Consider the following 14,734-nt stretch of genomic DNA (forward strand, 5'->3'; position numbering starts at 1 on the left):
AATAATCCAACACTGAAGTTATTCAGATATTAAGAAATGGCAATCTATAGCAAGCGCTCTACATTAGAATATATGTTACAACACTCCCCCGCATGCAAGAGCATATAGATATCTACAAAAGTTCGTGGAGCTGAATTTACCAAGACTTTCTTAAACATGTCTGTCTTCCAGACTCAAGTTGATCCTATGATTTGATTCTTTGAAGAATGGAACAAAGATCTCCCTTGCTATAATCTTTTTCACTATGGAGGTGGAAATCCACTTCTATATATCTAATCCACCAGTTATACACTGATTGGATATGTGACTAGCCATCTAAATATCAGATACATAGAGCATGTTCAGAAGAGACACCCTTCAATCTTTACTCAACGGTATCTTCAATGAGGCTATCTATTACCTCTATATACTTGTTACTAGATCTGGCCAACAACAAATTGTTCTTTACTCTCCAAGTCACTAGATCACTCACAAATCACAACAACCAGTGCCCCCAGTAGTTCATTTATTGACAAAAGAACCTGCCGAATCAGCATTTGAAGAGGCCACTATATGGGGATGCCCGTAATGAGAAAATGAATCCTTCCAGCAGGAACTTAGATTAATGATTCCATGCATGACTTCTCTATATGGAGTTCTAGGAGCATGAATGGCTTCTCTATACTTGTGGAGGATAAGCTTGAAACAATGAACTCTCGAAAGTAGCTTTCAAGGATCTATACAGTACTTTGGTTTATCTTTAACATAGGCATTTTGTAAAGCTTGAATATTAGAAAGTTTCAGGTGAAAACTATGACTGTATGAGTTCCATGCTAAGCATATAATTAATGTGCTTCCAATTCAGAAGGTTCTGGAACCCACTACACTCAAAAGGGCTTTCATAAATCGAAAGTAAATATTTGTGATACAAAGAGTTTGATACCTTACAAAAGAATCATACTAGGGACTAGGAGAAGGCACATCTTCCACACGAAGAGTCTTGTGCCATCTAATGACTCACTCAAGAATAATTTCACTAGTAACCCCCTTTAAGGAACTAAATCCATAGGAGCATGGAAGTAGGTGGCTAGACATAATTTGAACCTCAGGGGCTTTAATAAAACATATATCCACCTCCCCATAGTTCCAAAATGGAATTTCTTCAACATAATCGGGTGCTTGTAAAGGCAAGCAACTGACTAAGAATTCTTTATGAGTGAGTTTCTGTTCAATCTTATCCTATTTTCCTCTTTAGGCAATCTCACAGTTGCAGAGTCATGTGAAAAACTAGAAACTTCTACTTGCAGTTTGTGATATTCTTTGTTCCAGTTATTATTAGCGCCGACAAAATGGACATGTCAGTGCTCAAATATATTCAAACAACAGTAACCAGATTGGATGAAATCCATACCCGGACCACCAGTCCCAGATGCTTCGACATTTATAAAAGCTCCGACCGAATCATGCCATCTGTGCGTCTCCATAAAGCCATGTGAACCCTGAAATGTGGTATGCAAATTATCCATTAGAAGATTGAATAAAAATCCATTGAAAATGAAAGGAACAATAAAAAGATAGATACCTCACATTATTGACATTAACGAATCAGATGTAAATAAACATTGACTACAAGGTTTCAAACAATCATCTCTTCTACAGATACACAATAGACCAACCTCCTAATGACTTATTGATATATGCAGATAAAGCCTCGCAATCATATTCAAAATGTGAGCAAGTCTGCCCGTGTTACTTACTTAAAGACTCCTGGTTTAACCATGCCAGCACTTGATGAGAGATCAAAGGCAATTGGAAGATATCACAGGCTTTTGTCACTTTCATTCCCCCATGGTACATGCTAAACTTTGTCTTCAAATAAGGCAAAATCCACTTCCATCATTCCATAACGGAGTCGAGTACGAAACCATCCTCCAGGTAGAGACATACCAAGTGTGGGGTGGGGTGCAAGGAACCACACTCAAGCAAAAAGGGGTCAACATTCCATACCGAGGTTTGATGAACACGATCATGCAACCAAAAATACAACTCCCACCTAGTGAGAATACAAAATAAGTTTAATTGTTCTATTGCTCTCAGTTATTGTTATTGCCTCGTGTTCTTTGTTTAGTCCAAAGTCGGATTCTTATGGAAAGTTTAGGACTTCCATATAACTATATGAAAGTGCTTAGATCGACAACTTTAACATACAAGTCCATAAAAGTATAGCACCATATGAACCTAGATGCTCCAATTTGGTAAGAGTACCCCAATCATCTCTTAAAATAGATTATTTGTCATCTGCATCTATCGCTTTAGTATTGTTGACATGAACAAAGCCGGTTCGATCTCAATGGATTTATCTGTTGCTTGCTGTTTGTCTTGCTATGCTTGTCTGACACATGCTTTGTGAACTGCTGATTTGCCACTATCTAATCTTTGCACAAAAGAATCAGAAATACAATTCCTTTTAAGTTTTAACTTTGGTTTTTCCTTTTTTTTTTTTGGTTGGCCACAGCATGTTGCCAATGCAGGCCTGTCTTGTGGATCATTAGTGTAGGGTTGTATGCCTGCTCCAATCAGCCAATTCAGTTAGATCTGACATGATGCATGCCAATAGTTCATCAATATCTTGACTTTGTGGATCATTAGTGTAGGGTTGTATGCCTGCTCCAATCAGCCAATTCAGTTAGATCTGACATGATGCATGCCAATAGTTCATCAATATCTTGACTCGGCTGACTATATTACCAAGACACTCCTTGCCATCAACTTGACATGAAGGATTTCAACTGGCATTGAAGCTTTCTTCATAGATATTTTCTCAGCTTGTCACTCCTCTGTTATCTGTTGTGGATGTGGATAACCATCTATTGTGTAGTGTTAATGTGTTATACACATGCTCATATGCAGTGCAGTTATGGGGCGCCAAGACCCTCTACTACCGAGACTCGGAATGGCAAAGGTGTAATGAGCCTACTTATTATTTGGACCGGGTCAAGGTATTAGTTGGAGATGGCCCCATTGCCGATGGTCAAGTAGGGAAAAACAAATGTGATCCTCATTGAAAGGCCCCGGGTGGCCAAGTCAATTGTCGTGTGTCAAATGGGAAGAGGTGTGACGAGCCCAATGTTTGCCTCGTTGGAAAAATAGCGTCACCCACAGCGTTGCACGGGGGCTTAGTCCCGATCCCAGGTATGACAAACATATATACATATGGGCCATTGTGAGGGAATGGCGTCGGATATGGTTTTATCTATAATGGTACAAATGCGACATGTGAACATGTATGGGTATTCCTGCATTCATGCATTCGGGATTGTAGATGCGTTAATATAATCTAGGTGCACATATTCGCTGGTCATTGTCCCCAATAGGTATGAGACTATTGGGGATCTGAAGTCTATCATCCCGGAATCACTTTGCACGTTAGGTATGGGACTAACGTGAGTTGTGGCCCTTAGTGTGAGGCCTCTACCAGCCCGCAATACCACGGATTACGACTCAACCATTCGTTATATATTCTCTTGTAACATGCCTACTTATGATATATTGCCCGTCATAACATGCTTAGCATTAGTTTATCATGCCCATGTCTGTGATACCTTTTGTGATTGAGGAAGGTCCATGATAAGTCGTGCTCACCTTCTGGCACGTAGTATGATCCACGAGTTTGTGTGCTCACACCCATGTTTCCTTATGTGCTTTCAGGACATTACCGGGCTCGAGGTGCCTATAGACGTTGATGGACGTCCTTATCAGAACTTTCCTTCGATTTTGGAATTTTGAGATTGTGAACATGATATAGTGTGGATTTATTTGGTGATGTAGTCATTATGGGATATTGATGTTTTATATTTCCTTTATAAATGTAGCTCGCCTAAAAAAAAATGCCTCCGCCACAAGCCAAATTTGGAGTTTGGGAATTTGGTGAGCCCGTTCGCCAAGTCTGGTACATAGCGAGTTAGCTAGAGCAACATGGGATTGAGACCATTCTACTGTCAAACAATGAACCTGATTACTAGAAAAGGCATCCTTGCCAACGGAGTTGCCTTCAACAAAAGAAACAATTTGGACCTGGGGAACCCAACACAAACATCATTAAAAGCTCAAAGTTACTCTTATGAGACTGCGTCAGCTTAAGCTAAGGAGCTTGTGTTTTTGAGGTTGTTTCATACTTCAGCTATATCTTTCAATTAAATATATAGATTTTGAAACAGAAAGGAATGATGAAGACATCAATATCCTAACAACTAATAATAGATTGAGAAAAATAACTATAACTAAAGAGAAATCATGTCAAGCTAGAACTAGTTCACAAACTTATAATCACATAGATTCTTACCAACATAAAAAGTTCTTCTGCGCCATTGAAGAGCAATATAACAGGTCGTGGTGGTAGCCAGCCAGAATCAACCATAACTCGTGCTATTTCAAGCATTGATGCTACAATAAAAATCAAGATCAGACTCAAAGAAAAATAAAGCACATAGCAAATGGAACAAGCTAGTAGTTAATATCATTAAACCCACCAACACATGAAGCACAATCCCCAGCACCAGGAGAACCAAGCGGACTGTCAAAATGGCCATTAACTAAAACTGATGGATCAGTATCTTTTGACTCTGTTGATGAAATCCTGTAATTTAACTGCAAGTTATTCATAGCATTTTTGAGACAATTCCAACAAGAAAATTTATTAAGCACTAGATGGTACATAATAAATTTGTTACATGGTATAGGGTTCATGAAATTGGAAGGGAAATTGTTCTCCAAATGCAGCATATGCAAAAATATGACAAAGAAAAAACATGTCCATTTCAACACAATGATGAGAGGAGTCCCAAAAGAAAGTTGATGACAATCTATAATTCATATCAAGTGTTCGAGAACCTAACTGCACCACCTGGGTTCATCTAATTTCATTTCCCTTTTTCTTATTCAGTCCACTTCCATTCAAGGGAATATCAGCAACATCATCATCATTTTAGCCTTTCTCAATTTGGATTTCCTTTCAATGGTAGATTGGCAAAAGTTCTACAATTGGATGCCCACCAGAAATCAACCTCGATCTTTTACGACCATGGCAGAGTCTTCCATTGACGCCACACAATGCCAAGACAGTCCTTTACCCCCAGCCCAACAAAAACATGCGCAGTCCAAAGCACAAGCAAGAAAAGTAGGGCCATGGTGGGGCAGTTTCTAGGCAAACTGCTATGCACAAAGCACCCACAAACATGAAAGGTAATGCTCAAGTAGTTGGCTGCACAAAATAGAAAAGGAACCCACTATACATGATTACTAACATGACTCGCATGCTAACAAGGTCAACACCTTAATACAACTGTTACTGAATGTGATATGACTGTTAATGAATGTGACATGGGCCTAACTTGGGCCCACTTAGATGGGTTCTTACGGTCTAAAACATAAAGGAGATTTTTACTTTTGTTATTAAGGGCATTTCTATAATTATGAAATTTTGTTATTAAAAACCAAGGGAGGGGATCTATAACTTCCATTCAAGCAGTTTATGTACCTGCGGATGATTCGGGTCCACAGGTACTTCTACCAAAGAGGGATCTATAACTTCCATTCAAGCAGTTTATGTACCTGCGGACGATTCGGGTCTTAAGTGCCTTTCCTCCAAAGGGAGAGATTGATTGGAGGAATCCTTCGAAAGGATTCTTTCCTAGTTCCTATCGATTAGAGTCGGAACGTTGGGAACTGTTTTCCCGTAGAAATCCCATTCCCTTATCCCTGGAAGAAGAAAGTGAAGGACTACATGAAACAATTTGTGTCTCACTCGATCATTAGTCAGCCTTCTATGGGACTGGTCACTGGGCACATCCCCCTCAGCTGGAGGGGGAGGAGCTAACTTTTACCCCTTTCTCTCTCTTTCTTCTCCTCTATTCCATCTCTCTTCCCACTCATTTACATCGTATCAGAGCTACATCATTTTCAATCCAACTTCTTCTCCAAATCCTATTATTTTTTATCTTCTTTTATCCTTTGGTGTTTCTTATCCTGCTTGTGCTGAAAATTTCTTAAGAAACCTAGGGTTTCTTTTTGGTTTCTTTTATATGCCGAGCCTTTGTAATGGTCCGTGTATGCGTAGGGGAAACGAATACATCAGCTTCTTGAATGATAGCACCTGATGTGTGATTGTTGCAAATGTGTGAGTTGTTTGCCCAATATTTCTTCGTAGCCAGTTGAAAGTAGTGGGAGTGTGGACTTATTCTTTTGTCTGAGGTAACATGTAAAGTGCCTAAGTGTGGTGCGCATCAATTGTGCTAGGTCAGCCCTTGTTTGTGCTTTTGAGGTAGTCTCCTTTTATATGTTATGGAGATAAAAAGCAATCCGAAATATGGATTTATAAACCCATCTGATTTTTAGAAATCCAAATAACCTCTATTAAGTTAAATGGAACAAATTATTTACGGTGATCTAAATCAATCCAAGTTTTTTCCTCATGACCAAGGGAAATTTGAGATTGACCATAAAGAAACTTGATAAAGACTCCAGTACTTTTGACCAATGGATGCAAAAAAGAAGAAGAAGAAGAGGAAGAAGAAGAAGAAGAAGAAGAGCATAAATTATGACTTGATTATGGAATAGTATAGAACACTCCATACGTGCAAATGTCATGTTTCTGGATACGACTAAGGAAGTACGGGATGCTCTATGAGAAATGTATTCATCTAATATAAACATCTCTCGGACCTATCAATCACATGAAGAAATATTCGATCTCCAACAAATAGATAAATCGTTAGGTGAATACTAGTCCAAACTCAAAGGAATGTGCGAAGAGTTGAATGTGGTATTAGCCTCTAACAACCGATTTGGAGAAACTACATGAGCAGTGTGAAGAATTCCAAGTGGCCAAGTTGTTATCTATGTTGAAACATGAGTATGAACCGATTCGTGTACGGATTTTGGGTGGCAAAGATGTGCCATCTCTAAACGAGGTGTATGCATGCCTCCAGCATGTGTCTTTGGGCTCTACAAGTAGACACACTAACAGCTCGGCTCTAGCATTGTTCTTTAGTCGGGGCTACGATGGAGGCCGTAGTGGAAGAGGTACCCATGATGACATGGGAGGTGGCCGTGGCCGTGGCAGAGGTCCATGAACGTAGAAAATGCACGCATTGTGGGTTCCCCAATCATTCTATTGAAAAATGCTAGAACCTCCTTAAGAAGCCTGTATAGGCTAATCAAGCTTCCCACACTAGAAAGAGCAGTGAGCCTTCTTTGGTTGACTCTGCATCTATTGCTCCATAGACACGTATGACTGATGAGATGGTTATGCTGGCCAAAGAAAATATTTCAAGTTGTTGAACAATTTATATAATCAACCTCTTCATACTACTTCTATAGCTAATTTTAACCACCCGACTACACTTGTGACCTTAGGCATGGTTTGTTTAAGATCCAAGTCTCCTAGTCCATGGGTAATTGACTATGGAGCATCTGACCATATGATAGGGGAATCCAGTGTCTTTTTGTCTATTGATGGCTCATTAATAGGTTCTATTATCACTCTGATAGACAATACCCAGTCCAAAGTATGTAGAATGGGTACCATTCATACAAGTCTCTCTTTCATTATCCTTTGTGTTATTTGTTCCAAAATCTCCTTTAAGACTTTCGTCCGTCAGCAAACTTACCAAATCCCTTAATTGTTACATCAATTTCTATCATTCACAATGTGTTTTCCATAATCAAAAGACGATGAGGAAGATTGGTGGAAGACATGAGCATGACGAGCTATGTCATCTTGATCGTGATATTGTAGGCGCAACAACACAAAAAGACATCTCAGTTTATCAATGACATTATCGTCTCAGTCATCCATCATTGAAGAATCTTAAGGGTGTCATTCTTTCCTTGTCATCAATGTCATGTCTAAAGTGTGATGTCTGTGAGTTAAGTAAGCATCACCATGTTACTTTTCCACAACGTGTTAAGAAGCTTCATTAATTCATTTACCTTTAGTTTATTCTAATGTTTAGGACCTAGTTAAAATATCTGATAGGTCTAGGTTTAAGGTATTTTGTTACATTTATCGATGATTGTTTGAGAATGACATGGTTTTATTTAATGAAAGATAGATCTCAATATTTTCTATTTTTAAGACTTTCTACATGGAAGAGAAAAAATCCCCTCTGTCCTAGTCCAAAATAACATATCTAAGTGGACCGAAGTTAAGCTCATATCACATTCATTAGCTCTCCCCCTCTAGCTGGAGCATAGATGTTATCTATCTCAAGCTTGGAATATATGTGTAGCTTGTGTGAAATGAAGAGCCTTAGTGAACACATCAGCAAGTTAGTCCTGAGATTGAACATATGGGGTAAATATTTGGCCACCAAAAACTTTCTCACATATAAAATGACAGTTGACTACGATGTATTTAGTTTTTTCCTAATAGACTAGATTGTTCGTGATGTGTGAAGTAGCCCAATTGTTACAAAATAATTGCATAGATAGGTGCATCATACATCCCATTTCTTGCAACAATTTCTTATTCCATGTCAACTCACAGGAGGTATGAGCCATTGCTTTGTACTCTGCATCGGCACTCAATCAAACTTTCTCTTCGGGTTATACAGTTTATAGTTGTTAATCATGATTGGCCCCTCTTCCAACTTGACATAAAAAATGTCTTCCTTCATGGTAATCTTATAGTGGAAGTTTATATGGAATAACTACTTGGATTTATTACTCAGGGAAAGTCTAAAAAAGTGTGAAAACTGGGAAAAGCAATTTATGGGTTAAAACAGTCTCTACGTACATTGTTTACAAGTTCAGCAGATTGTCTTAAACTATGGCTTTGTTCAAAGCCATGCTGATCATTCTGTTTTTATACGAAAGGGTATCTCAAGTCTCATTGTGCTTATAACATGCGGATAATATTGTTTTTACTAGAAGTGACAACAAGGGGAAAGGAATTAAAGAAGTATTTTCAACGGCATTTTCTCACAAAATAACTAGGTCATTTCCGACACTTCCTTGGTATAAAAGTAGCCATATCCAAAGAATGAGTTAATCTATCTCAACAGAAATATGTTCTAGATTTACACATGGAGACGGCTCTTCTTGGAACCAAGACAGTTGATACTCCAATGTATCCTAATCACAAGCATATAAATAATAAAGAAGACGTCGTGGAGGATTCGCGGAGATATAAAAGATTGGTTGGAAAACTTATTTACTTCACTAATACTTGATCAGACATATCCTATGCAATAAGTGTGGTAAGCCAATTCATGATTTCCCCAAGAGTACCCTACATGAAAGCAGTTATTTGAATTCTTGTTACCTAAAAGGAGGACTAGGTAGAGGAATTTTGTATAAACAAAATGGTAATCTTCAAGTCATAGGATATTCAAATACAAACTGGGCAAGTTCCTTAGTAGATAGATCAACTATTGGATAGTACATTTATATAAGGAAATCTAATCGTGTGGAAGAGCAAAATGCAGAATGCGGTGGCTCAATCGAGTGCCAAAGTAGAGTACAAAGCAGTGGCTCATACCTCTTGTGAGTTTATGTGGATCAATAAATGGTTACAAGATGGATTTATAGTGCACCTGCCTATGCAATTATTTGTGGCAATCAGGTTGTTTCACACATCACGAACAATTTGGTTTATCATGAAAGAACTAAACACATCAAAGTCAATTGTCACTTCATATGTGAAAAAGTTTTTAGTGGGAAACTCTCTACTCCATATATTCAATCTCAGGACCCACTTGCTGATGTATTTACAAAGGCTCTTCGTTCCACTCACGCTACACATATATATTCCAAGCTTTACATAAGTAATATATATGCTCCAACTTGAGGGGGAGTGTTAATGAACGTGATATGAGCCTAACTTAGGCCCGCTTAAATGGGTTATTTTGGTCTAGGACAGGAAATAATTGTTTTTATTATTACGGGTGTTTCTATAATTATGAAAGTTTGTTAATATAAAAGAAGGGGAGGGGGCCATGAACCTTAACTTTCACCCCTTTCTCTTCTCTCCGCATTCTCTTTTGTTCTCTCTTTCTTCAAGTCTATTACATCTCTCTTCCCACTCATTTACAACAACCATTGCATGCTACTCACAAAAGGGAATTCGAGAACAAATGATGCCTAGAGCTGTAGAGCATGCAAAAGTGCAAGACAATCCCACCGAGCATGAAGTTCCCACACAATCAAACAGAGATAACACGAACAACGAACATTGATAGTTGCAGTTATATTGTGGCATCAATTTGTTTCTAATGATTAATAGTCAAAGCAACCATCACATTCAGCATTTGATAGGAACTCAATAAACACAATTGACCAATGAAAGTACCTCAAAGCAAGATTGGTATGGTTTCTGTACCCAAAGGATATGCCATGGCCGAGAAAAATCATGTTGAAAGAACCATCAACATGTGTTTCATCAACCTCAACTCTGCAACATTCACAAAAGACAGCGTGACTCAGAATACAGTTAAGTTTAAATTAAATAGAATAGGATCAATAAATAAGCACCGACAACATTGTCTAGCCATCCTTCAAAACAACAAAACCACAAACGAATATGGCAAGACTTCTCTGATAAAAGTTACACAACAAATTAACATCCAAATAATTTGAAATTTTAACCTTTACTGACCTGATATTAGATCCAGCTCGCTCTGCTAGCAGCTCCAGCTGCATCTTTATGTAACGAGCAGCCTCATTTAAACCCGGGCGCCCTTCCTAATAACAACAATACCACTCCAAATTAAAAAGCCAATCTTGTAGCAACCCAGGTCTCCAATCCAAGACCTTTTGGTTTCCAAACAAGTGCTCAGAGCACAATTTAGTATGCTTTGGACTGCACAGAAATAGTATCTTTTGTACAGTGTTCCATTGATCCAGAACATTCATGGGGTGAGTCCCATAGTGGACAGGCCACTGCTTAAAATCACAAGCATTTGACAACATCACCAATCCAATTGCTGGAATTAATGTTCTGACGTCCATTTCCAGGCAGCTGATAGCACCGTACAATCTTCCAATCAGTGAGATTTTTATTATGAGGCACATTTATGGAGTGCTCCACCAGATGAACCGTTCTGATCATTAAGGACTTCTTTCTTTTTCTTTTTCTTTTTGAAAGATATTGAGGACTACTTTCCGACATGTAAAATTTTGTGGGCCACATGGAAAAGTTAGATCTGCACACCGAGCACAGGTTAGATTTCCCCATTTTTTTAAAACGGAAGAAAATGTAACAACAGTCATGGGAGCAAATTACTTATCCTGAGCTCCCTGCGAAATCAGGCACAGGGCATGATTTTTGGGTGATCCAAACCGTTCATCTGATGGGACTCAAGTGGGTAAGCCACAGTCCAAAAAAGAAATCTTGACTACTAAATCATGGATTTCATAATAGAGAAGCCAGCTACTGCAGCCAGGATAGAGCCCAGTACTGTAGTGCATGTTCAACACTTTTTTGTAGGGGCGCATGATAGATAACATCACAAAAGTGAAACTATTCACACCCAGCTACTATTTATAGACAGTAATACAAAATTGTACCATCGTATCACCAAAACTAGACAAAACTGATGTATCTATCATGGGTGTAAATATCAAATTCCGAAAAGAAAGAGAAATAGATATTTATACTCGCCTGTCGGCCGTCGATTTCCTTGGCCAGCTTCCGGACGTGCTTGACCGCCCTCGCTTCAGAGAACTGATCCATCGGCGCATCGAACGCCAGTGGCTTCACGTGCTTCATGTGCACGATCGAGTATCCGACGATCGACAAAATTCCGTACAGTACAGCGAGAGAAACGAAGCATTTGAAGGCCGAAACGTCTCCGGGATTCAACCGAATCGCCATTCTCGATCTCCGAAACTGATTCGGGGATCTCAGAAATGCATGGAAAAGGAGAATTCGCAGCCGATTGGAGAAAAATCAACTTCTGAATTCAGAGAGAATTTTTTTCTAGGGTTTCTCTCTCTCTCTCTCTGTGTCTCTCTATGGACGATGAGAAGGTCTGCGATCTTTTGTCTGTTTGGAGACGAAACAGGTTGAAATGAAGAACATCTCCCGCTTCTGGGCGTGCCTCGAAGAACAGAAATAATATTTATGCGGAACTCGCGTATAATACTCGGGTTTTCAAGACGAGTCCGGATCCTCTGTTTGCGTTAAACCAGGAAAATCGTTGTTGTTGCAATCTAATCGTACCCTGTTAATACACACCGCCTTTAATACTGCATTACTGACGCAAATAGAGGAATCAAGACGGACGCGGATTTCCTGCCAGAGCCTTCCCAAGTATTCCGGGTGGGGCCCACTGCGATGTTCCTGAGAAATCAAACCCGTCCATCCGTTTTTCGATCTCATTTTAGGACACGGAAGAAAAAATAAGGTGAATCCATAACTTAAATGGGCTACAAGAGATGAAAAAGTTAGGATTTAGTTTTCACCATTGAAATATTTATATGGCCATAAAAGTTCTGCATTGGTTTAAGTTTTCGGTGTTTTCACATCATCCCATTAAAAATGACCGTATAAACATGACCGTATAAACAGTTTGGATGGCATATAAACGTCAAGACAGAGCCTGGGAAGGTTTCAATGGTAGGTAATCTTTTTCCCACTATTTCATCTTGTATTACCCACATGAGTTTTGGATCCTCCTAATCTGGTTACATGTCCTGAAATGAGCCCGGTAGACCCCGCTTTCACAGGAAATCCACATCCAAGACGGACCATTTGGGCTGGGAAGCGATTGGCTGGTGTACCTCACATCAGCTATATAGCTGGCTGCTGTGTTGACGTGAGCAAGTTACGTAGGTCTAATAATAAGGTAGATGTTATATACAAATCGTACGTCTATCTTCCTAGCTCTTTTTAAGACTTTAGACGAAAAATAAGGTAGATAAAATTATCAACCAGACCACATTACAGAAAGCGATGAGAGATTGAACGTGTACCATTGAAACCTTTCAAAGGGTTACAAAAGTTTTGGATAAGTATAAAATTTGTTTTCCCTCTTCATTTTGGTCTTTGTGACCTTATGAACAGATTGAATGGAGAATAGACATTATGGTGGGCCTTAAGAATTGTTTAACAGTGAAAATCATTATCTCCACTGATATTTGTGGTGTGTTCCGGATGATGATTTATGTTTTTGGATAATGCTCTAAAATGACCTTTAAAAATAGATGAAACGGTGTGGATATAATAAATAAATCACTTTAGGCCATGTAACTTTGATCTCCTTCGAACCGTTTGTACAACGCGGAGCTGGAGCCTTCGAGCGACACGTACCTACACCAGTTATATAGCTGGTGTGTGGTACAAGCCAATCCGGCTTCCCTTGGGCTGTGGACACGCACTATGTACGTATAAAGCCCCCAGTAATACACATGACAATCTCGGGACATTTTCTGTTGAATGTGAACCGTTGCTATATTTCTCTTCTTAACCGGCTATCGTAGGCTCCAAAATCCAACGATTAGATGGTCGTCGAAGATATTTTTCATAAATAGTGCGTCCACGGTGGGAAGCAACGAACCATGGGACGGATCCACCGAGGTCGGTGGATCCCTGACTGTAGGGCCCACCTTGATGTATACGTATTATATCCACGCCGTCCTTCTATTTCTCTGTATCAATTTAGGGCATGATTCGAAAAATGTAGCACATCCAAATCTCAGGTGGACCACAACACTGGAAACGGAGGTGATTGAACACTTACGGTTAAAAACTTCATGGGGATCATCAGAATGCTTATCTACCATCCAAACTTTGATAAGGTCACAGAGAACTGAATGAAAGAACCACACGGATATCAGCTTGATCCAAAACTTTTGTGGCTCCCTGATAAATTTTTAAGCGTTCAATCACCACTTTTCCCATAGTGTGGTCCACTGAGGTTTGGATCTTCTTCATTTTTGGGTTTATATCCTAAAATGATATGGAGAAACGTATGGATGGCGTTGATATAAGTCACATACATCATAGTGGCCCCCGCAAACACGGATCCACCGAAGCTGCCATCCTTACCATGGATCTGGATTGCAGAAACGTGGGGCCCACGTGAGGTATGAACGATATCCAAACCGTCCATCAGATGTGCCACATCCAAAACTCCTAGGAAATAACAGAAAATGGATCCAAAACTCATCTGGGCCACAAAGCAGGGGACTAGGTGAGAGGAGACTCCCACAGTTGAATTTTGTGAGGACCCACCGTGTTATTTATATGGAATCCAGGCCGTTCAGGCCCTTCATACAGCAAATCAGGAAGATCCGCATCTCAGGTGGGCCCCTATGAAAAGCAAGGTTGGGTATCCCATACCAATTTGTTCTCTATGATATGCCCCCCTATGAGTTTTTTCTCCAGGTAAATCTTGAATTTTGGATCGCAGGGGTTTTTTGAGATGAAGAATCTGACGGACGGGGCACATCACGTGGGCTCCTTTTCTTCACGGTAGCTCCGGCAGATGGGTGACCCGGACTTGTTCACTGTACTTAGGTTTTCAAATCTGTGAAGATGGGCTCATTTTTCAGTAATCCAAACCGTTTATCTGTTGTGTAGCACTGTCGATGGATCTTGCCCAACAAATATTTCCGCAAAACCATTCCAGCCTCTTTTTTTCTGGCCTACAAACAGATCCAACAGTTGATATCCTACGAATCCTATGAGGTGCCATGCTCCTCTACTAAAAGGGTAAAAACTACCTTTAACCATCACTCCGGGCGAGTCTTGCAA

The 14,734-nt window shown here is 39.6% G+C and overlaps 1 protein-coding gene and 1 long non-coding RNA gene across 9 annotated transcripts in view; both read right to left on the reverse strand.

Moving 5' to 3' along the window:
- The window catches only part of LOC131246870 (uncharacterized), a 50,296-nt gene extending 38,146 nt beyond the window's left edge, over positions 1–12,150 (reverse strand). For 5 of the 8 annotated variants that reach the window (XR_009171526.1, XR_009171525.1, XM_058247321.1 and 2 more), the window contains exons 1-6: positions 11,639–12,150; positions 10,634–10,719; positions 10,328–10,429; positions 4,509–4,615; positions 4,322–4,422; positions 1,391–1,478 (exon numbers count right to left, since the gene is read on the reverse strand). Coding sequence is in view for 6 of the 8 variants with exons in the window: in XM_058247321.1 (XP_058103304.1) it covers positions 1,391–1,478; positions 4,322–4,422; positions 4,509–4,615; positions 10,328–10,429; positions 10,634–10,719; positions 11,639–11,851 (697 nt within the window). In the remaining 2 variants the exon portion in view is untranslated. Of the gene's footprint in view, positions 1–1,390; positions 1,479–4,321; positions 4,423–4,508; positions 4,616–10,327; positions 10,430–10,633; positions 10,720–11,634 lie in introns of all 8 variants that reach the window. The other 3 variants (XM_058247320.1, XM_058247322.1, XM_058247323.1) reach the window with 3 other exon arrangements.
- LOC131246872 (uncharacterized) lies at positions 11,097–11,327 on the reverse strand. The gene is made up of 2 exons (XR_009171527.1): positions 11,261–11,327; positions 11,097–11,180 (listed from the first exon to the last, which is right to left on the reverse strand). It is a non-coding gene; the product is annotated as an uncharacterized LOC131246872 (long non-coding RNA).
- Positions 12,151–14,734: the final 2,584 nt, after the last annotated feature.

Source organism: Magnolia sinica, chromosome 5 (assembly GCF_029962835.1).
Source record: "Magnolia sinica isolate HGM2019 chromosome 5, MsV1, whole genome shotgun sequence".
NCBI lineage: Eukaryota > Viridiplantae > Streptophyta > Magnoliopsida > Magnoliales > Magnoliaceae > Magnolia > Magnolia sinica.